Below are 23160 nucleotides of genomic sequence, written 5' to 3'. Positions count from 1 at the left end.
ATTTCATTTTCATTTGTCAGAACTATATTCACTAGACTCCTTCTGCAATCCCTCTCCCGCATTGTTTCAATAAAACTCCTTGTAACATTATGCATGCACTTGTGTGTATGTATGTGAATGTTCATATATGTGTGCATATGCATATAATACACAGACATACATGTCACACAACACCAAGAGCCATTTCTCCCTCATTTCCCTGCTCCATCTTTCAAGTGTCCAATGGCTTTTTAATTTTGTAACTGTTGCCTTCCAACTTCTGGGTCCAAGACATTTCATGTAACTTCAAAATAGTTTTGAATCATATTTTTCTTTCTTTCCTTTTGCTATAAGAACAAAGAAGGGGGTTTTATAATTAATCTAAAATTTGTGGGCTTTTTAATGTCGTACTTGTGGGGAATGCCTGTTGAAGAACTTGGTACATTTTTGTGAATTCCTTCAATGTTTATGGATTACCTACTTTGTGCCAAGCACTGCGCTGGATCCTAGGGAGATAGTGATGCATTTATCAGATGAGGTTCCACCTTCATGGAGGTTACAATCTGGTGGAAGTGAGATTCATTTATCACTGCCCTGAGCCCTTTAAAGGGAATTGAACAGAATGTTGTGACACTGGAAGAGGCCTAGGGTAGGTTACTCGAAGAAATCACAAGACCTGAGAGGTGTGTAGGGATGAGCTCAACAGAAAAGGTGAGTCAAAATCATGTCAGCAGTCAACACCGCCCTTGAAAACACTTTGAAGGATCAAGAAAAGACAGAAGTGTGTCTAGAACAGGCTGAGTGGTGATGAGCAGTGAACTGTAGAGAGATCGGTAGGACCCGAATGGAGGATTAAAGGCCATGTTGGGGGTTGGGACATCGTTTCCTAAATGGAATAGAAAGTCACCAAATAATTTTAAATAGGGGAATGGGATGTTCCAACTACGCTCTGAACACGATTGCTCCAGCTGTGCTATGAAGAGTAGCTAGAAGGCGGACAAAGGGAACACCGTTCGATGCAACAGCCCCTGTAGTTGAGGTGCTAGGGTTCGAATGCGGGTTCTGCTAGTCATTAACTCCATCATTTTAAGAAAGTTTCTCAACCTTCCTAACCTTCATTTTTCTATAATACTTTATATAACGACATAATAATAATAATACGTGAATTACGAGCATTGCTAGGAGAAGTAAATGAAAATGAATGTAAGGATCACACTTCTGGTACAGGTTAACTGTAAAAAAAACTTGGCGGTGGTTTTACCTAGGAAGGTGGCAGTGGGGATGGAGGGGAGCAGGTTTAACATTCTTAGAAGGCCATTGGTAACCAGCTAGATGTAGGTGTAGAGGGAAGTGAAAGACTCGAGGGTTGTCAGTTTTAGCAAAACACAGGACTCTCAGTTAAATTTGAATTTCAGATGATTTTTTTTAATATAAGCAAATATCAGATGGGGCATACTTAGACCCAAAGAATATTGTTTATCAGAAATTCACATTTACCTGGGCATCCTGTGTTTTATCTGGCGACCCTGGCAAAGTTGTCTCAGGGTCCTCGGTTGAGCATCTGAACAGATGGCGATGCCCTTTGCTGAAAAGGAGATGATTAGAGGAGGACCAGTTTTTAGTGGGAAGACCATGCGGGATGTTTGAAATGCACTGCATTTCAGGTTCCTGGGAAACACCCGGTGCAATGCATCATTTATCCCTTTGGTTATAATTGACACAATGCTTAAGAACAGCGATGACCACATTTGTATGGGAATTAGTTTCGTACCATAATCAAGTGTCTTCTTTTTTGATGTAATGAAAATGCCATCTTTGTAAGGAAAGACTGGATATAAAAAATACATAAAAACGTTTAATTTCTTTCTTCCAGGTTTTTATATTTCTCCAGGCAATGCCCCCGGCTGCCTGCCGTGCTCATGCCACACAATGGGGGCCGTTAATCGCACCTGTAACAGCCTGACTGGTCAGTGCATTTGCCAAGATGCTTCCGTGTCTGGGCAAAGTTGTGACCACTGTAAGGACCTTTACTTCGGATTTGATCGTCAGACTGGAAGGTAAATGTTCCTAAGAATTAGTGATGAAATATTTGTATTGAATTATATTTGTCATGACTTTCGCTTTTAAAAATAACAATGACTTTTATGGCAGTATCTTTTGTAAAAAGCAGTATTTTGTGTCCTCCTTAGTTTGCTGATATGGTTCTGACTCTTTGATGTCTGCATTTATTAAATATATGGTAATCTTTGACTATTTCCTAGAGATCCATTATACAGGTTGTTTGTTATACATTGATAGATGTGCCCAGTATTTGGGCCTGGAGATAGTTAACTAGATGAAATCCTTTTCCCTCAAAAAAACTTACAGTGTGGATGTGGAAAAAGACCAGTAAAGAAATATACAAAGAAGAAACACACACACACACACACACACACACACACACACACACACACACACAATATAAGGGCTAGGACAAGTAGCATGTATGTATATACTTTGTTTTACATGACCCCTGAATTTATTGCTTATTTATTTATTAGTTTACTGCATCCATTTATGTTGTCCTTGCCTTTCTAATTTAGGTTTCAAGACTGGCAGATAAGAAAAATATCTTACCATGTAGTTATATGATTATTTTTTCCAGTGTGTAAAGTACATTCTGAAAGTAAATTAGCCATTTTGCAAAGTTGCACTGTCTTGAATGTTCTACTAATTTCCCGTTTTTCTGTGGACATTCACTTCTATGAATTTGTGTTCACTGCTGTATTTTTGAAGATGAGATGGGATGGCAAATCCATGGTGTTTTATTTTGTTTTGTTTTGCTTTCTGGTCGTATTATACATTTGTCCAGGGCTGGGACTATGTCCATGAATTGTTTGGCGTTCCTATCCTCAAGCAACTAAATAGTATGGTGTTCTGCATATACCAGTCAAACCTGTTTCTCACTATGCGTGCACACGTGTGTGTGTGTGTGTGTGTGTGTGTGTGTGTCTTTAATACACGTAATTACAAATTATACAAGGGTTTGACATGATATGGGCTCTTTTCAACACATTGACTCCTGGCCACTGCCTTTGGCCCGTTACACTCTCCGTTTACACCTAGATTAGAGTGTGGGCAGGTGACGGGGTGAATTATTCAACTAGAACTCAAACTGGTTTATTTGGCTTTCTACAAAAATTCAATATGACTTTTTTTTTAAAAAAAAAACTAACGTGATATTTAAAATATCCATTAAAACAATTTTTCATTCTTATTACGTATCTTTTTTTTTTTCTCTTTTGTTACATCTGCGCTGCTCCACTTCTGTTGCCCCTGGCATACATTTTGGTAATCTGAGAGCCTTACTACTATTTTTATTGCTCTCCTCTTCTGTGGTGTGTAGGCTGAAAGAGGGGTAGGGATTCACAAAACTCGCAAGACCCCAAAGCAGGCTCCTTCTCTGGTCTTGCATGTGTACCAAGTGGACTTTTCACTGGGGTTGGTACTTTTGTGACTTCTCCATTGTTCTCTCTCCCTTGGTGTTTCTCACAGTTTTAGTGGCATCAGATGCACCTCTATTCCAGTTGGTTGGTAACTAACTTTACAACCCACAGAATGTCAGCTTTTTCTCTCCTCAGGCCTCTTCAGCCTCCTGAGTCCTCCCACCTTTGTACAGGAGCTGATACTGCCCCTTCCTTGTGGTTCTCATCTGGTCACAAGGACATTCTCTTCCTTGCTCTGGACCGTCCTGTTTGGATTACGATAGTTTCGTAATGTAGTTTGAAATCAAGAAGTGTGGTGCCTCTGCTTTTGTCCTTTTTGTGAAACCTGTGCTTTGTGATTTAAAACATCTGCAGGACTTTCTGTAAGCGGAGGAAGTCCGGAAAAGCCTGGTGACTGATTCACTGTAGGGCGCAGACGGGGCATTAGCCCCAAGCACTGTACGTAAAGGATCAGTGAAAACTGAAAGTCATATTGATTTAGGATTGTTTCTTAATGATTCATGGTTTTTCAATGTGCCAATTAGTTTGCCGTCTTCCCCCTTTCTTAAAATTATCTCTTCCTTTGGCTTCCAAGATCTTCTGTGATTTGTTTTTCTGTCTCTTTTGCTGATTACTCCTCTGTATTCGATTCCTTCAATTTGCATATCTGTCTATGGTTTCACCCAGTACATACGTGCCAATGATTCTCAAATGTATCGTTGTCCGTTCAGATCCTTACCGTGGCTCTCGCCCTATAGCTAGCTGTGTCTGAGTTTAAATTTGCATGACCCTCATACATCCTATGCTTAATAGAGCCAACACAGAACTAATTCCCTTTATGTCACTTTCCTCACCTCCTCCAAAAACAAAACATCAATGTCTCATGCCAGCTTATGCCATCATCACTTTGGCAAAGGGATAGAAACTGGAAAATATCTGTTCAAGTCCACACCACCCTCTTGGGAGTGGAACTCAGGGTGCCCTCCTGTGGGGCTGGGTTGGCTCTGCTGCTGAGCATAGGCTGCCACTGAACAGAGCCACGGACAGCTGGAGCCGCCATATAAAACGCAGCTTCTGCGACATGAATAGAAGGAGTAACGCCTCCCATGACCGTAGGGGGCCCAAGAAAATCAGCAGGATTTGGACCTTGTTAAATCCATCGCATGGAGTGGCTGTGCCTTGAGTTGACCCTTCCATCCCACTGACGGATACTACTGCCGCTTTTCACTCTAACATTGATCATTGTTAGAGAAGACGTGCTCAAGCCCAGAAGGTCATAGAGGAAGATATTTCAAAAGGTGACAGTGGGAATGGCTGGAGTTCAGACTTTTGCTCATCACTGAGAAGAGATATAAATGGAGTTTATTCTTTTTATGTTTGTCATTCCTTTCCTGAATGATATGGAAATCTCTTTGTTGACTTCTGGTAGTTACTGTGACTATATACTAACAATGGCTATTTTGAAAATGGATAAAAAGATGGCTAAAATATATAGGATTCCATCTAGTATAAGGAATTTTTGTTTTCTGAAGGGAAAAAAAAAGCACTCCTAGTCTGAATGTATACTGACATGCAATGCAGGAAAATAACCGTTTATGCCCTCGTGTAAAATTTTTTTAAAAAGAAAGAACACCGGCTAAAATTAACTGAATGTACCTTGAACTGGGTACTGTGGTGGGTGCTTACAAGTATAAATTTATTTCATTAATTCCCAGAATTCTACAATAGATTATAAGTACTTTGTTGGTTAACAAGGAGAAGATACATGTGTCATGGTATCTCTTCATCAATTTGGAAAATAAATTGATTTCCTTATCTGCTATTTCCATTCATATATTCATGGGATCCTATTTAACTGCCCCTAGAAGTTCACACATCTCCCTTTCCCTTTTTCGTGTTCTCTTTAATGTACACAGCTATGTTGGTTGTATTTTTCTCTTGGATTAGTTTTTAAACTATTTTTATACTCCCAAGGGCAAAATAAATAAAATAAAATAGGCTCTGACCCTAAACCACAGCAGTAACAACAAAATTGCACCCAACACAACAATAACAAGCTGGAAAATCATTTGCCCGTTTTCATCCAAGTGGTTCATTCTTCAGAAGTTACCTATCATGAAAAGAGGGCATGCATTTTAAAAAGCTGATCCAAGTGTAAAAATCACTTCATTTCCCTCTGACACATAAAGCAAACATGATTTAATCAGTATCGAAAACAATGAAGCAAAAAAAAAGTCTGCCCACTGGAAAATCAATGAAGAAAAAAAAAAAAGTATATCGTATTTGTCTAAACCCAAAACAATGAGACAAAAATGGGCCACATTGTCTTCGTCTCCATCGGAAGTTATACCTGTGTGTGACTCACTGCACAACCTGGCACTGTCCTCAAGTTGACCTGTAACTACGATTCCTCCTTCCCACAGCCCCTGTGACTGCTCCGGTTTATCTGCTGTAACACTGTTTGTCTTATGTAACATCCACACATCACCTCCCCACATCCCCGAAGGTTTCTTCCCTAATGACATCTTCTCTCTATATTTCTTAGTTGTATTTTATCTTTTTTGAAGCCTGAAGGGGCTAGATGTATCGCTACTTTTCTGTTACCAGCTGACACACACGAGGTTGCAATTTTCCTCGTATGGTAGAGAATCGGGGTCTAGGCTGGCTGGGAAATCTTAGGGCTCTGACTTCTAAAACATAGACTGAAATTCCCCTGTGACCAGATGACATTTGGTTTCACTGCAGCCTTGCTCCATTCAAACACTAAGGTCCAGATTTGGTCCGCTTATCCTTTCACGTGCATATTTCCAATGGATGTCAATGGATCTTTTCTCTGAGAACCAGATCAGTGACTTCAAATGGAAGCAGAAAACTTGGGCATCAACTTCCATGGTGTGATTGTGAGAACACTGGGGAGTGTGCCTCACAGAGTCAGACAGCTTGCTGGCGTCTGAGGGGAGCAGGTCGTGGGCCCACCAGGGAGTCAGCTCACAAGGTGGTGGCAGAGTTCCCAGAAAGAGCAGGAGCTTGGGTCCTGGGCTTGGGAGTGACACATTGTCATCGTAGTCTTCTGCTATTGGTCGGAGCAAGTCACGGGCCTACCCATATTCAGCGGTGGGAAAAGAGACTCTCCATTTTCTTAGTCGCAAAGGACCTGCATAAAGAAAGGGATGAAGAACTGCGGTCATTTTTGCAATCTACTGTGACCACTAAACAATATGAGTTCCTTTAACATAGATTAGATATGATTCTGTGAGAAATGTCAGTTTTTATAAATTGGTAGCATTTAGTGAATGTGTTGTTATAGGAATAGCACAAGGTTGGACATCAGGATATCTAGAGTCCAGTTACTGCTTTTCTGCTGTACCAGGCATATTGGTTTCCTGTCACTGCAGTTAATACATTACTGCAAAGGCAGTGGCTGAAACAACACGAATGTATTATCTTCCAGATGTGGAGGTCAGCAATTCCACATTTGTTCCATTGGGCTACAATCACGGTGTCAGCAGGCCTGTGTTTCTTCTGGCCGCTCCAGGAGAAAATCCATCTCCTTGCTTTGCCCAGCTCAAGAGGCTGCCTGCATCCCTAGCTTGTGGCTCCCTCCTCATCCTCAAAGCCAGCAGAGCAGTGTTTTCTCTCTTCTGAGGTCGTTTCTCTCCGACCATCACCTTCTTGCCTTCTTCCTGGGCGGAGCCTTGTGATTACAATGGAAACTCTTGGATAAGACAGGATCGTCTCTCCCTTGCAAAATCCTGAAGCACATCAGCAAATGTTCTTTGACCACGTAAGGTGTAACCTACTCACAAATTCCAGATACGAGACCTTTGTCATTGCTGGGGGCCAGAATTCAACCTACTGTACTGGGTGGGGTTCAATGAACAGTGGCCTGCAGGCCATAGTTGCTGCCACCGCTTTATGGGAATCAAGTTTTATTGGAGCCCAGCAGTATTCGTTCTTTACATACTGTCTGTGGCTACTTTCCTGCTACTACTGCAGAGCTGAAGCCTTAATGATTTACTGCCTAGTCTTTCATAAATAATGGCTGCTGACCCAGCAGCCAGATGTGCTGTCGCCTTGGGCACGTTATGTAATCGCTGCAAGCGTCATAGAATCAGAGATTTTTAGATACGGAAAGAACCTTAAAAGTAATTTTGGGTAAACTCGACCGTATACATTTCTCTGCATAAATCACCTTTTCAGAATAACTGGTCATTTAGCTTCTGCTCGAAAACATGGAAGTAGAAAGAGTTTATTGTCTCATGAAGCGGTTCATATTTATTTGGAACAACTCTAATTCTGGAAAAAAAAAAGAATTAGAAATACAGTCTTCATATTGAGCAAAAATTTCATTCCCGTGACCTTCTTACCTAGTCTTACTTCTGCCTTCTTGAGGCCACAGAGAATAAATGTAATCTGTCTTCTTCCCGAGAGCACTTTAAGAATTTGAATCTGCTATGGGACCTCCAAGTTATGACGCTCCTATAATGAGCAGTTAAGGAGGGTGACAGTAGGGCTTCTTCTCCATCTAAACACGTATGATATTGTTAATCTAGTGAATCTTCCCGGGTTCTTATTTCTTACAAATAGTTGGTCTTGGTGACTAACATGGGGGCATAGTCTGTGCTCCCTGTGGAGTGTCAACAAGGGAGAATATTGAGCAAGCCCTTCTTTAGGTGTCACCTCCCTGGACTCGAATGCCACTGTTACCTGGATGCAAGGGAGTCACAGCTCATGTCCAGTTCTTATGCGTCCCTTTATTCGTGTCTGGGTAGCCATCAGCAGACGGGGTGATTTGGGCACTGTTCTCCCCGCCCTCCTAGATGAGACAATACCACTCACTTCCTCTCCCACAAGCCACGTGAGTATGGCTTTCGGCTCACACAAAGAGGATCTCCGAGCCCCAGATTCCTCTCCTGTGACTCTGATTCCAGTTGCATGAAAATCCAGATGCCGTCCGTAGGCTGTGCAGAAAGGACTACAAAGGACCTTGATGAGACCTCACCTCCACTGCAGAAACGTAATCTTAACCAGTGGAAAAGCAAACTCTTCTGGGGACACTGGCCTCACGGGACCTGCACAAAGGGACTCAGCTGAGAACTGGCATCAGAGAGTCAGAGGCTGGCTTATAAAGGAAAGTGCTGCCTTCCTTGGAGGAGAGATTATGCCAGTCAACAAGGGCTTGAAACAGCTCAATTGTCATATATTCAGCAATGGTAGTGAACCCTTCTTGTGTGATCTTTGTGCTAGGGACCGATGGAAGAAAGCTCTTTGTCCAGTTTCTCCAGTTTACCTTGAAGCTTCTTTCTCTTCCACTCATTAGTAATCATGAACAGTGCTTGTCTGAAATTCTCAGCAATTTGAGGTGTCTTCCTCCTTCATTCTTTATGTTGAATGGTGTCCCCATGAACTCTCTGTCAGCAAGTTAGAACACTGGGAGGAACTCCAGGCCCTTCTTTCTCTTTTCAATTCTTCCACCTCATCCTACGGATTTTACTTACGAAAAAGTTCTTAAAGCTGTCCCCTTCCTTTCCATTGCTCCTTTCCACTGTCACCATTGCACCTAATTTAGCCACATCTTACCTCTGCTTATCTTTCCAGCTTTATCTGTCACTACTCCTTATTCTGAATTTGTAGCCCACATTTTTGGATTCGCTTATAATTTTGCACCCTCTCCTGCTGTGTCTTTTCTGTTGTCTCCCTCCCTAATTTGCCTGGCTTATTTCTAGTCATCTTTTAATATTCAGCTCAAACATCTTCTCCAAGATTCCTTCCCAGTAATCCATTCCATGCCCCCTCCCCTGCTACCAGCCTAGGTAGGTGCCCCTTTTCTGTGACACCAAAGAGTCTGCAGACATCTTGATTATTGCTCTTTCCCTTTTTCATTTCTCACTGAGCTACTCAAGGACGGAAGCAATGCTGCCTTATTCATTTGTACGTCGTTGGTGCTGACTCCAGCCCTGGAACATAACTGACCCTCACTGAGTGTTTTTTTACGCGATTCAATACATTTGCATCAGTCTGGTGACACCCATGAGTTGAGGCCCCAGAAAGAACGGCGATATCAGTAAAGTGACCTCCACCCTGGAACATGGCCCCAGACCTCCTGGAGTAGCTCTCCCTTAGAGGCTGAAGTTTGTGACAATGCAAGGCATATTAAAACACACCTCCTTCATTAATAGTGATGTTTTTGCAACAGTAATAAGTAGGGTGACTCTCTCATTGTTTGTTCAACTTTAAGATGCTCTCTGGAAAGTAAAATAGGTGAGATTTGTGATTTAAGAGAGGTGGCAACTGATTCTTTCCCCCTGCGTCCAGTAGACACGGAGGCCCAAGCAGAACTGTGTAACGGCGGAGTGCTGACAGAGATTAGCGGTGCTTTACTCCTGTTTTGTTTACCATAATGACCTGGTCAATAAACATCACAAATTGTTTATCTATATAAATCTTGACAGATTACTCTTTATGAAATCCATTTAGCAAGTGAGGTTTTCCCATAAGGATGAAAAATGAAGATTTTAAACAGATTGCTGGAGAAGCTCTGGCTGTACCAAGAGAGTCAGTGTAATAAAGGTTTCTTTATATTAATATTACAAAAACCATTTATCCTGACAAAATCAATATCACAATTCATCTTAGTTTGGTGTTTCTCTTTCTAAGCTTAAAATGTCTTTTCCTTTATTACGTATAATTTTGTTTTAATAAACGTGAAACATATTTCACTTAGGAGGTACTCTTGAGAAGTGATAACTTATAAAATGACATCAAACTTGTAGCTTATTTGCTAAAGAGTCTTGGAAATGTTTAAAATTATATTTGAGTGGCTGGGAAATTTACAGGAATCATTTTACTTAAGCCTTAATTAGAAAATTATCCCCACTGTCCTTTGGGCCAGAAACAAACTATGATATTCAGGAAAGTCTCCTGTGAACTTCATTCACATAAATTTCTCTCTTACTGAAGTCAAGCAATTATAACAAGTCATATAAGTTAGATAGAACAATGGCTGGGATAAGAGACTGTAAAACCAGGAATAGTCGCATTTAATTACTCCAAACACTGCATGCTTTCCTAAGAAGTGATTTATTTATTCCATTTGCATTCAGAACTTAATACCCCACGGATATTGACAGAGCTGGCTTAGAGTTAAGCGTGTAGCTGGAAGGAAATAGAACAGGATCAAGGAAAGGAATTATACACGGGAAACTGTTACTCTAAATGTACTGTATGTAAAATAAGTGTGATTGTCTCATGAGTGAATGGCAATAAAAACTGAAATACACAAGAGACACTTATTCATGAGTGGTGTGCTGACAAATATGTGCATTGGGAGAAGCTTGCCTCTTACTGGATATTCTTTCCGATATGACATAAAAAGCCTGCACACAATATACTCTAAGTAATAGCATATAATGAACTTAAGAGCAAATTAGATATTTTGTTTCTTCTATCATTCCATTTTAATTTCAATGCATAATTTTCTTCAGCTCTAATACTTAAGTAACCTAACAAAACATCTATTTAAAGTGGAGTTCTGATGTAATGTCTGTACATAAAGGACTTACTGTAGTTTGTCTGTAGGAGAAAAATGTCCTTTTATCGTGACATGAAAAGGGCAAACTACGGTTTTCAGGGGAAACTGTACTTTATTCATTCCCTAGGTGATATTAGCCCATAAAACAAATTTGCAGCTTATTTAGCAGCCTTAGCTTTTATCAGCCTTTTTAAGGGTGTTGAATGATTACCCAAGAGATCACACCATAAAAATTGCAGTGGGATCAAGTAACTCTTCCATCCAGCATCTTTATTAGAAAATATAAGTGAATCTATAATGTTGTTATTAAATGTATTCTAGGCAAAGTCCCTGTTAAAGGTGAGTGGATGTCTCTAAATGCTGTTTTTGCTCCTCAAATACTTCAGGGCACTGAAATGGCTTATCCTAATCAGTGACTTTAGCCTCGCCTACGAGTTTGAAAACTGCGCTCTGAAGGAACAACTTTTGGTTTCTTCATAGACAGTGATTTTTATAAGCAACTTGGGGTCAAAGAAATTTTAAGTTGAAATTCTCTCATTATATGTAAATCACAGACATCTTTTCATAGGTCGGAATAACGCTCTATTCTCCAGCCATCCTTGCTAAGTGAGTTTATTGCATAAAACTGAAAACGAAATGTGATATATATTAAGGCATTGTCAGTATTGAAACAGGTCTTTCTCAAACTGTTTTCTTAGTGAAATTTCGTCTGTGGGAATCCAGACGTAGCATTTCAAGATTCTTAGGGAAAGCAAGGATTATTACATCCAGTTTTCTGTTCACAACTTGATAGATACTTGAAAAGATGATTTTATGGTTACCTACTCTTAATTTTTAGCTGTTAGGATAGCTGCTTTTGTGATAAAGCAAAATTTACAGTACTCTTAATTGAACAACCCGTATTCAAAATAACCCATATGACGTGTTCTGGCGTGTATAGCATGCTTTTCCGCCATTAATTAGTTTACAGAGAGAAAGAAGGCTTCTTCAGAAGGTTCTGTTGTGAGCAGCATTTTGGTAAAGATGTTTTTCTGTTTCGTTTTACTTCATGTTTGTTTGACTCTAGCATCCTTTTCAGTATATTGGCTACAACGGACCATCTTACTCTACAGTGTTGTCAATAGAAGAGACTTACACTGTGAATTATTAATCAAAGGGTGAGTCGCTTTGATGGTGTATTTGTCTCGTTTTCAGATGTCAGCCTTGCAATTGTCATCTCTCAGGAGCCTTGAATGAGACCTGTCACTTGGTCACGGGCCAGTGTTTCTGTAAACGATTTGTCACCGGCTCCAAGTGCGATGCCTGCATTCCCAGGGCTAGCCACTTGGATGCCACCAATCCGCTGGGCTGCAGCAAAAGTAAGTGAACTCTGGCCCAGGGCCGGTGTGCGAAAAAACGTCACACAGAGTCAAGAGCCCATTGAGAGCCCATTGGAAAGGCGTAGGTGCCCTGTGAGGAATGTAGGTGAGAAATGAAACACAAAGAAAAAATTACACTGATGAAAGTTGTGTTCTTTTCACTTAGTTAGATCATTGAAAATGGTGACATGATGATATTAGTCGGGCATTTGCAATGATGTGTTGAATTGGTAGGACGGTAACCAGAGTCCTGGTGTTCCCGACTGACGGTTTCCTAGCACCCGTGACCTTCCGTGGGACAATCAAGATGTGACTGGTTAAGCCAAAATAATTGGCCATGCCACCACACATTTCCAGGCCATTTTCTATAACAAATGGAAGATTTATACTTATTTATGATGAGGTTTATGTCCTTCCAGCCCACAAAATGTTAATGGCACTACGCTACCATTATTTGTTTATTGATATTATAGCAATTATCATTATCGTTATTTATGACATCATATTACTAACTCTTATATTTGATACTCCTGTCTTTCTGTTTTCACTTGCATTTGTTGTTGAAACAACTCTCACACTTGTACTCCCGGAAGTGAAAGATTTCATCCGAGTGTCTTTTGACTTCTCAACACCATTTTCCAGTTCATTGAATAGACTTCACAAGGTCCCATGCAGTCCTACAAATCATAACGTAATGATGATTTCTTTATATTTACTTCAAGATCCTCTATCCTTACCTTTTCCAGATTTCCTAAAGGCCTGCTGAATGTATGTGGTAAAGAGCCCCCTTGGGGTGCCCTGAGACTCTGGTGAGTCTCCATGCTAGAGAATACCGCGAGTCAGGACACGTGGAGAATACCGCGAGTCAGGACACGTGATCCTAAACAAACATGCTGGGACCTTGCATTTAAGGAAGAGAGAAGAGTAATGGGATAGCAGACTCCACAGCAACTGGACTAGATTCTGCAGTAGTGAAAGGCAGAGTGTAGCTAATGGTTAATAAGACATATTTAGATTTGGTACCTGTGTAGTTTCTTGTCAGTATCCTGGGCTTTACTGGTACTTCTGGATTTTCGTATAAGTAAAACTGCAGGTATGTATGCTACCCTTGAGAAAGGACCTTCATTCATCATTACCTGTATGTAAATACAGTCTAGACACAACTCTGGCTTTCATTGCACACTTAATTAATATTTATCATTCATTGATTAGCTATAGAATTGATTGATTTGTGTGCAACCGAAATTCTAGTATATTCCTTTGGATGTCAGTTGTAGATCATCATTTAAATCGAATTGTGACAGCCTTACAGATAACATACCGTATCTTAGCAATTTCTGATCGGTTCTGTCACGGATTTTGTGTGAAAATGTTGGCATCAGCTCCACTTTTTGCTACCTATTCTTGCGCCTGAGACACAGTCTAGGAATTATACCTCGGGCAAAACCGGATAGTCTGGTCACTGGAAACCTGGCCTACTTTCCTTAATAGTGGCAGACGTTGACTTCTAAGTTACGTCTTTCCTTCTCTGTGCTACACATTCTTGGTGTTGCCAAATGCATCCAATATTTAATTCTTAAAAAAACAAAAAACTAAAACAAAACCCAACTTTCATTTTCGTAATTCTTCTTCTTCCCTGGACATAACTCGTTTTGATTTTCTATCTCTTTAACGCCGTGATCCTTAGTATTGAACACGTTTCTTCAAGCATCTGTGGTGGCGGTTGCTGCTGCTGTTTTAGGTTTGTGTTGAACAGAATTTACAAAACTGCAAAGGGAGAAGCTCAGTATCAGCAGAGGTAATTCATTGAAAACAAACAAAAAATATTCGACAGGATTCCTGCCTTCTGCGGACCTCAGAATGTAGTCAGCAACAGTGATGGACACACAGACAATGAAAGGGGGCACCGGGAAGTGCTAACTGTGGGGCAAGTGTGAAGGGAGCCTGCTTTCTCTCCTGGTCCCTCGTGATTTTCACATGCTCCTTGCTTTTTATCCTAGCAACAGCCGGAACCACCGGCTTCACCAAGATACGATGTTATTGAAAGGAATGGAGTGCTATCTATTGTTGAAACTGTGAACTACCTCGGCCTCGTATTTTCCTCTCTGTCTAGCAGGTGTCAAGAATGTGTTTGCCTTGGCAATCAGAATGTTTTATGGTGTTCTTCTGCACAATTTGGGTACTGCGGGCTTATCACGATTATCTTTTCCATTTCCTTAGAGACCATCGACGATAGTTTAACTATAGCATCTGTGATTTCTCTCTCTCTTTCTCTTTTTTTTTTTCTTTTGGTGGGGAGTTGGGATAGGAATCCTAAGATATAATTTTCCGAGTGCAGGAGACTTGATTTGATTTCACATAAAGTAGTTAGGCCCTCTCTGATAACGCGCTCCCTCGTCATGTGATTCACTCCTTTCCTTTCAATATCTGTTTCATGCTTGCAAAATCATAGTCATTCTCCTCCTTAGGAGAAACAGAAGGAAAACAAATATTTAATAGTTCTGCTTTCTGTATACTTTCCTAGTGAATGATATTGCAGTTTGCCCTAAACTTCTGGCTATGAACTTAATATATACCATGTTTTCCCGAAAATAAGACCTAGCCGGCCAATCAGCTCTAATGCGTCTTTTGGAGCAAAAATTAATATAAGACCCGGTATTTATTATATTATATTGTATTATATTATATTATATTATACTATATTATATTAATTATACCCAGTCTTATAATAAAATAATACCGGGTCTTATATTAATTTTTGCTCCAAAAGATGCATTAGAGCTGATTGTCCGACTAGGTCTTATTTTCAGGGAAACACGGTGTGTGTGTGTGTGTGTGTGTGTGTGTGTGTGTGTGTATTTAGTCTCTAAGGAAACTTTTTAATGATACATATGTTTTTGCACGTATATCTTTTTTAACTATTCATATAGCTCATTTGTGTATAAGTTTTCTTGATACTCACTATTATTCTTATCCTTGCTTATGTATCCGTCTTTTTATCCTAAACATTTACTTTATCCCTACTTATCAGAGACGCTCTCATACCTCTCCTTTTTTTAAGTACACATATTTTTTAATATTTAAGTATAAATATACTTAACTTTTAAGAATAAATATACTTTTATGATAAAATATACATAACACAATTTGCCATCTTAATCATTTTTAAATGCACAGGTCAGTGATATTAAATATATTTCCAATGTTGTGCAACCGTCGCTCTTAGGGTTTAATACACATGAGAGTATCGTGGAGATGACTCTTTTCTTCTTGTGAAACTGAAGCTCTGTACCCATCAAACATTAATGTCCCCATTCCTCCCAGCCGCTGGCAACCACAGTTTTATTTTCTGCCCCTTTCTCTGTCTTTCTTCTCCTTTGGGGGATCCCGTTACACACATGTTGGTGCATGGTACACCTGACATTTTCTCACAGGCCTCTGAGGCTCTGTTCATTTTTGCTCCATCTTTTTTTTTTTTTCCTGCTTTCCTGTAGATGGGAGAAATCATATTGCATTATCTTCAAGTTTACTGTTTGTTTGCTACACTCAATGTTGAGGACCATTCAAAATCTGTTTCTGTTGATTGTCTTTTTTATGAGTCTGGGTCACAGTTTCTTTGAGTGTGTTGTAATGTTATGTTGAAGACACTTAAGTTGTTAGATTTTTTTGTGTGTGATTTGCATAGACTTAAATGGTGCAAACTTTATTGTAGTGTATAGCTACTGATGTCTCTAATCCTTTATTTTATTTTATTTTAATTGAAGTTTGTAGCCTGAGTTCCTAGGGGTCATCTTTGCGTATGAATCAGCCAATGATTTGGGCAATGCTCATGCTTTAACACTTTCAGACCGGGCAGCTTCTGCCATTCAGTATGTGTATGGTTGGCAGAATGTATTCAGAGTTATAACTAGTTCTCGACTCTTTGTTGGCCTTCATTCTCACTGACTTGGTTTTCCCCACTGTGCATAGTTTCCCAGTCAGCCAGGAACAATGGGGGCTGATCTCAGGTCTCCTACAGCTTTCTCATACCCAGGAGCTCCTGGTTTATTTTCTGCTTAGCTCACTACTTCACCCAGCTGGAAGCACATCCTCAAGCTAGCAAATCTGTGTTTTCCTCATTGTTCCCAAATGAGTCTGCCACTTTTTGATGGCAAACCTCTGAATTCTTGTCCCCAATCCCAAATCAAGTCATTTAGTGCCCTCGGGTAGCAAACCTGCTGACATTTATAGCCAGCCCTACTCAGGTAAAACTAACATACTAGACTATGGAACGGGGAGTATAGGAACAACCGCACACAGAAAGGCCACAGATTCTTGTGGTTTCTATTCAAAGCTCTACTGCTTTGTGAAAAATAAATGTTCTCTGTTGTCTGCCCATGGCTGATTTAGAGCTTCCAAAAATAGTTATTTTGACGATTTGTCCATTTTCCTATCACTAAACTCTTCATGCTGGCTTAACTAGAAGCACCCTAATCTCTTTTTTCTTTTTAAATATTTCATGATTGTCTAGACATTGTTTTATTTTTTAATCTCATCTGTGGAAGACACTTTTAAGTTGTCTTCAGTAACCATCACCCACTCGTTTTCTATTAATAGAACTCAGAGCTGGGTTCATGGCCACATCTGTCCTGTAGTTAGTGAGGTATTGCCATGTCACTAAACTTCTGGCTGAAACAGTGTGGGCAGAAGTTACAGGCGGCAGTCCTGGGTTGTACCCTCAGCGACACCGGGCATTCCCTCCACCTCTCCCTTTCCTGCTGAATTGAATGTGGATTCAGTGGCCATCCACCTGGGACCATGTAGACAAACAGAACCTTCTAGGGATGGCAAAGCAAAGAGATAGAGGGAGTCTAGACCCTTCTCTTCACAGACACAATCCACCCAGCCTTTCATGAGAGAGAGGTACACACACACACACACACACACAGTGTTTCATCAAATGTTCCTAGTTGTTCACTGTTTCCAACCAATCCCATGATCGTCTGTTGAGCAGAATCAGGTCCAGATAAGTCGTTGTCATCATTGTTTTCTCTTGCATATATTGTTAAGAATATGGTTCACAAATTCACAGTGTCCCTCTTTTAGCAGAATGAGACTCCCACAAAGAATGTAGATGTTTAGAGTCCCACCAGCCATCGTTGCCATGTGTTACCTCATCATCTCATTTTGGATTTGAATAAGAAAAGCATCATACGTTTTCTCCATGTATTCAGGCAACCTACAGTATAATTCCACAATGTTATTTCTGTTCCTTGGTCCTTTCATGCTAGACCATGTGCTCTCCAGTGTCTTTCTGGAATTAGACTTATGAGTTCGGGGTGTGTGTGTGTGTGTGTGTGTGAAAGAGAGAGAAAGAGAGAGAGAGAGAGAGAGAGAGAGAGAGAGAGAGAGAGAGAGAGAGAGATATAAATATTTTCCCATTCAGATATTAAAACAGAATATAGTTTTCCCATTAGAAAACATTATTTGTGTGTACCTATTGTCAAAGAAACCCTTTATGATTCTTGGATGTAAGAATCAAGATGGTCTTTATATTTTGAGGGTGAAGAGAAAGAAGTTTGTATTTATTGAACACCTAATATCTATATATAGTGTATATGCTTATATATATTATATATACACACACGCACACATATGTATACATGAACACATACACACACTCATGTTGTACTCAGAATAACCCTGAGAGATAGACATTATCATCCTCTACTATAAATGAGGAAAAGTAACGAGGGTCCAATCAAAATTTGACTACAGTCACACAACTACCAAAGTACCCAAGCCAAAATTAAAACTCACGGCTCCTAAACAGATGGATGTAGTCACAATACTATGCTTTGCTTCCTTAAACGCATGTCTGACATAGGCACAGCACATTCTTGGCAATTTTGATTAATATGTGACCATTTTCTCAGAAATCGCAGCACGTAAAGGGTGGGTTCAAATTATCTTGTGCCCAGCATTTCATATTTATTCTCAGAGTGGGATTGAACCACCTAGACCTTCAGGTCTCTGAAAATTCTCATGTAAATGTCAAACGGCACTAGTCATTTATACTGTTTAGCTGCATGCAATTGTGGTTAGAGGTGGTCATAACACGTAATCGACTTTAAATGTTTGACAGAGCCTGTGTGTGTTTGCATGTGTGAGTGTTTGTTGCCAAGGAAATTTTCATGTAATACGAATCATTTTCAATACCCTTTGACATGGGACTGACACATCTCTCTCTCTTTCAGTCATCCTAAAAGTATTTCACTGTCTTAGAAAATAGTCTGAAGGTCGCTTTTGATTGCTTTAACCCTGAAATCTGTTGTGTTCCAGATAACATGCAGAGTTTTAAATGTGGTCACTAGTGTTCACTAAAAAAATATTAAATTGCCATGGATTGCAAGGCTGTTTCAGAGTGCTGTAAATGAGACAGTTTATGATCTTTGTGGTTCCGGCAAGAACAATAGGATTTAAGAGCCCTAAATGAAAATTCACTGAAACACAAAATGCACTGTTAGTGTTCATTCAAAGTGACCATGCCAAATATGGCCAATCCATGAATTCAAAAATATAAAGTGCTCTTTTCGTGTGTCATCTTGAGATTGTTACAACTCTTGTCCTAGATCTAAATAAACATATGAACAGTTAGAATTTTAACATAACAATGCAATTCCAAAGGAGAAAAAGAAAGGGTAAATTAAAAGGGAAGAGCGAGATTGTACCTAGTTTGAATATTTTTCTTTAAAAATATGATATCAATATTATGTGCCACAGGATTAGAGACATTGTCTTCAGGAAACCTCTGCATGATATATGGAATTTTATATATTTCAAAGTCAGTGCTCTTGAAATGCTTTCTTAAATTGTTATTATTAGATTATATCATGTCTTTAAAATGGAGTGTCTCACTCATGGCTGCTGATGGATTGATTAGTAACAGTGCTTAGTTGAAAGTTTTACCTGGTATGCAGGATAACTTTGCTAAGCCCCACCATCCCCACCGTCCCCACCGTCCCCACACCCTCCTACCCCACTCTAACCCCCAGGACTGTGTGGTCTGCATCAGCAGGCTCCCTTGTCTTCTGACCCAGTTTGCTACAGCTACTAGCAGGAATCTGCCCGTCATCTGGAGGGCTAGTGGACAGGGAAGTCAGTATATTTAACACCCACCTTCTTGTCTCAGTGTAGGAGTGGCTCTAAGCTGGCTGGATGGTGCTGTGCGTGGTCAAGCTCCTGTCGAGTGATGCTTTTCATGCAGCCCTTTCTGTCCCATAGTGCTGAACCCTTTCCAGCTAGGGATAGTGCATAGAAAAAAGTTACCATAGCAGGCCTGACTGCTTAGCTTTGAAGGACCTGCTCGCCAAGTTGGCCTTTGGCTGGCATCTGGGAACTTGGATTTTGTGAGGGTTCCCACCATCCGTCAAGCTTATAGGAATGGCTCACTGTCCCGTACATTTTGTCCAACCAAATGGTTTCTGCTTACCCTTTGCTTTCCTTCTGGGAGTCTGGAATTTGGGGGACTGTTCATGCAGACAGAAGCTGTCTATAAGAATAGCCTCTGATACAAACTCTGGACGTTGACCTTCTAATGGACTTCCCTGGTTGGCACCATTTCACACATGTTCCACCTGGCGTATTGCTGGGGGACTTGAGCACATCCTGTGTGACTGGCAGCTTGTGGCTGGTTCCCCTGGATGTCACCCCTGTGCCTTTTCCCTTTGTTGATTGTATTTTGTATCCTTCCGCTGTAATACATCTCAGCCAGGAGCAGGGTTTTGTGCGGAGTCGGTCCTGAAGACGGACCCCGGGGGCAGGGGGTGCAGTTCTGAGGACCCTTGAGGCAAATACTGTGTTTCTCCGAAAATAAGACCTAGACGGACAATCAGCTCTAATGCATCTTTTGCAACAAAAGTTAATATAAGACCTGGTCTTATAGTACAATAAGACCGGGTCTTTATAATATCATATCATGTCATATCATATCGGGTATAATATAATGTAATATAATATACCGGGTATTATAATATATTGTATTATATTACAGTATAATATAATATAATGTAATATAATATAATATACCGGGTATGATATGATATGATATAATGTAATATAATATAATATAATACCGGGTCTTATATTAATTTTTGCTCCCAAAAACGCGTTAGAGCCAATGGTCCGGCTAGGTCTTATTTTTGGGGAAATGGTAATAGAAGAGTTCGGCTGTCAACTTGCTCTAAGTGCTTCTTCCCTCTGCTCATCCTTTTAAAAATCGTTTCTTTATTAAACTCTTCATCATATGACTTAATTTGACTATGCTCTCTCTTTTCTCCTGAAACCCTGACAGTTACCTAGTGACTACAGATATTTCATATAAAAATATCGATAATTATTTGATTGACTCATTTCTGTACCGGACTTTGTAAAGTTTCTTAGACAAAACATTAATGGTTTAAAAATCAGGTAACACAGCACCTGTACCTTTGACATCTTATTTACTGAGAAAGTATGATTCGGCTGTGCTTCTCTAAATGGATGGAGGATCATGCCTTCTGCTAAACCAGAAGGGATAAATAAACGGGTGGTTAATTGTCCTTAAAAAAAAAAGGCATTGTTTTTTTCCTTTATGTTTATGTATTCTGGGGGGAAAATGAAGGCTTACACTCCATAATAGGGAAACAAAGGAACATATAGGGTGATAAGAGACCGTGTTTTCGTGGTACATGTTTATGTTATAAAAATATAACATACATATAACACCACTAAAGTGGTGAGTCAGATGCTTTTAAGCACCTGATAGCACAATCATATTGCTTCAACAATCATAGCATCTCTAGCAGGTGCTGGTGTATTCATAGAGTACGTTGAAATTGTTTCGTGCTAATATTTTGCCTATTTAGCATCGGCAACATCCATAGCTGTTTGTATCACGAACTATTATCCTTTCTTTTACTCTGTGCCCTGTGAAGCTGAGGCATTGTGCATAATGCAATGGAAAACTTCCTTTTGAAAAATCCAGAAATCATGCTGCTTAAATTTCAAGTTCTGAGTTGTGTCAACTCTTCCATTAATTAAGTAGAAAATGTGTTATTCATCCTTGGGTGGTTTCTCACCAACAGGAAAAAAAAAAAAGGAGAAAGAAGTGCTTAATGTAAACTTTTGTGGGTTCCACCCCCGACTATATTTATATCAGCTACATTGACCTACAAATTTGTTTTATGTTTACAGATAAGAAGCTTTGTTTTAGAAATTTGTGATATGTAACCTTTGTTTATTAATGTCTTGGTAAACCACATGTCTTCTTGATAAAGTAATTCTGAATAAGGGCTCTTTGCTGGATATCGTACTTCAGTTTTCTTGTGTGCTTATTGATTGCCTATGCTAATAAATAAATGCTCTCTCCATTGTAATTTAGCTCCATCCCAGCAACCTCCACCCAGAGGACAGGTTCAAAGTTCTTCTGCTATCAATCTCTCCTGGAGTCCACCTGATTCTCCCAATGCCCACTGGCTTACTTACAGTTTATTCAGGGACGGTTTTGAAATCTACGCAACTGAAGATCAATACCCATACAGTGAGTGTAAAGGTTTGGTGATGGAAAGATAGAATGTTCTGAGAATTGATACATTAGTTCAGTTCTTTGTCATTCAGGATAAATGTTGTGGTTTCCTCTGCAGCACAGAGTGCTTCAAGCAGAGAGAGAATTACAAATCTCACTAGGAATCAACCAAACACAATAAAAATGATTGAGCTTTTATTTGATAAGCCCTTAATGCTTATCAGATTCCCAAAGATGAAAAGAAAAAAGACTCTATCCAGCACTGATGAGAATGTAAAGGACCTGGAACTTACATGAACTGCTAGCATATCTGTGTGGGTTCATTGGTACTGACTTTTCATGCAGGATAAATTGTTAAAATGTATGCAAGACCTCATCCTTTTGGATACTGTTTGACTCAGCAAGTTTACTTTAGGAAATTTATCTTAATTGGATAGTTATAAATGGACCCCAAATCATAATATGTTCAAACCAACACTATTTGTAATAGGAAAATATTGGAAAACTTCAGACATTCAAAAATCTTTCAATAAATTATGGTACATGGCATAATAAAATCTTGCTACATTGTTAAGTAAATTGTAGAATATGATGGCCTTAAAATGGAATCTTAGTTTACATATTAATGAATGAGAAAAATGTTCATGATGTATTGTTTAAGGTAATCTATGAGTTACATTTTAACTCAAAAATGTATAAAATTACTGGAAGACTTAAAACACAGAGATCTATAGTTTTCTCTGGGTGTAAGGATTACAGAAAATTTATCAAATATTTCTTTTATATGGATTCAACTTTTTAAATTCTCAAAGTGGACAAAAGACAACATGATCTTAAATTGAAAGGGAAAGGATGTAAACAGTGAACACAATCTTTGTATCTGTATCTTTTATGAACATGTTAAAGGAGCTTGTAGAAATCAAGTTGTTCAGATACATTGTCTTTAAAAATATTTACTGAGGTGTTTTAGATTTGGTTTCCCTAAAGACAGGATGAAGAAGTAGAAAATGTTACATTCTTCCAGCTTTGTCTTCTCTGATAATTTGCTTCTAGTCATGTTTAGCTACAGGCTAGTTTAAGAAACATTGTAAGGGTGATGCCAGTTCAAGTTTCCATTTTGCTATCTTTGTTTAATACCCAATTTCCTAAATTCGACTTTAACATACTTCATTACTTAGAAAAGTATATAAACCTATGTGGCAACACCAAAGTTCCACAATCTTCCCCAAAAGGATTAGAAGGATGCCTTCATTTAACATTTTGATTGGCTTTAAAACTTCTGTA

The 23160-nt window shown here is 39.5% G+C and overlaps 1 protein-coding gene across 1 annotated transcript in view; it reads left to right on the top strand.

The window, feature by feature from the left end:
* USH2A (usherin) overlaps positions 1–23160 on the top strand; it is a 559517-nt gene that overhangs the window by 123114 nt on the left and 413243 nt on the right. The window contains exons 13-15 of the mRNA XM_033099662.1: positions 1853–2036; positions 12169–12332; positions 21733–21891. Of these exons, the coding sequence (XP_032955553.1) occupies positions 1853–2036; positions 12169–12332; positions 21733–21891 (507 nt within the window). The remainder of the gene's footprint in view (positions 1–1852; positions 2037–12168; positions 12333–21732; positions 21892–23160) is intronic.

Source organism: Rhinolophus ferrumequinum, chromosome 27 (assembly GCF_004115265.2).
Source record: "Rhinolophus ferrumequinum isolate MPI-CBG mRhiFer1 chromosome 27, mRhiFer1_v1.p, whole genome shotgun sequence".
In the NCBI taxonomy this organism is placed as follows: domain Eukaryota; kingdom Metazoa; phylum Chordata; class Mammalia; order Chiroptera; family Rhinolophidae; genus Rhinolophus; species Rhinolophus ferrumequinum.
This window is presented reverse-complemented; position numbering and strand designations above follow the sequence as displayed.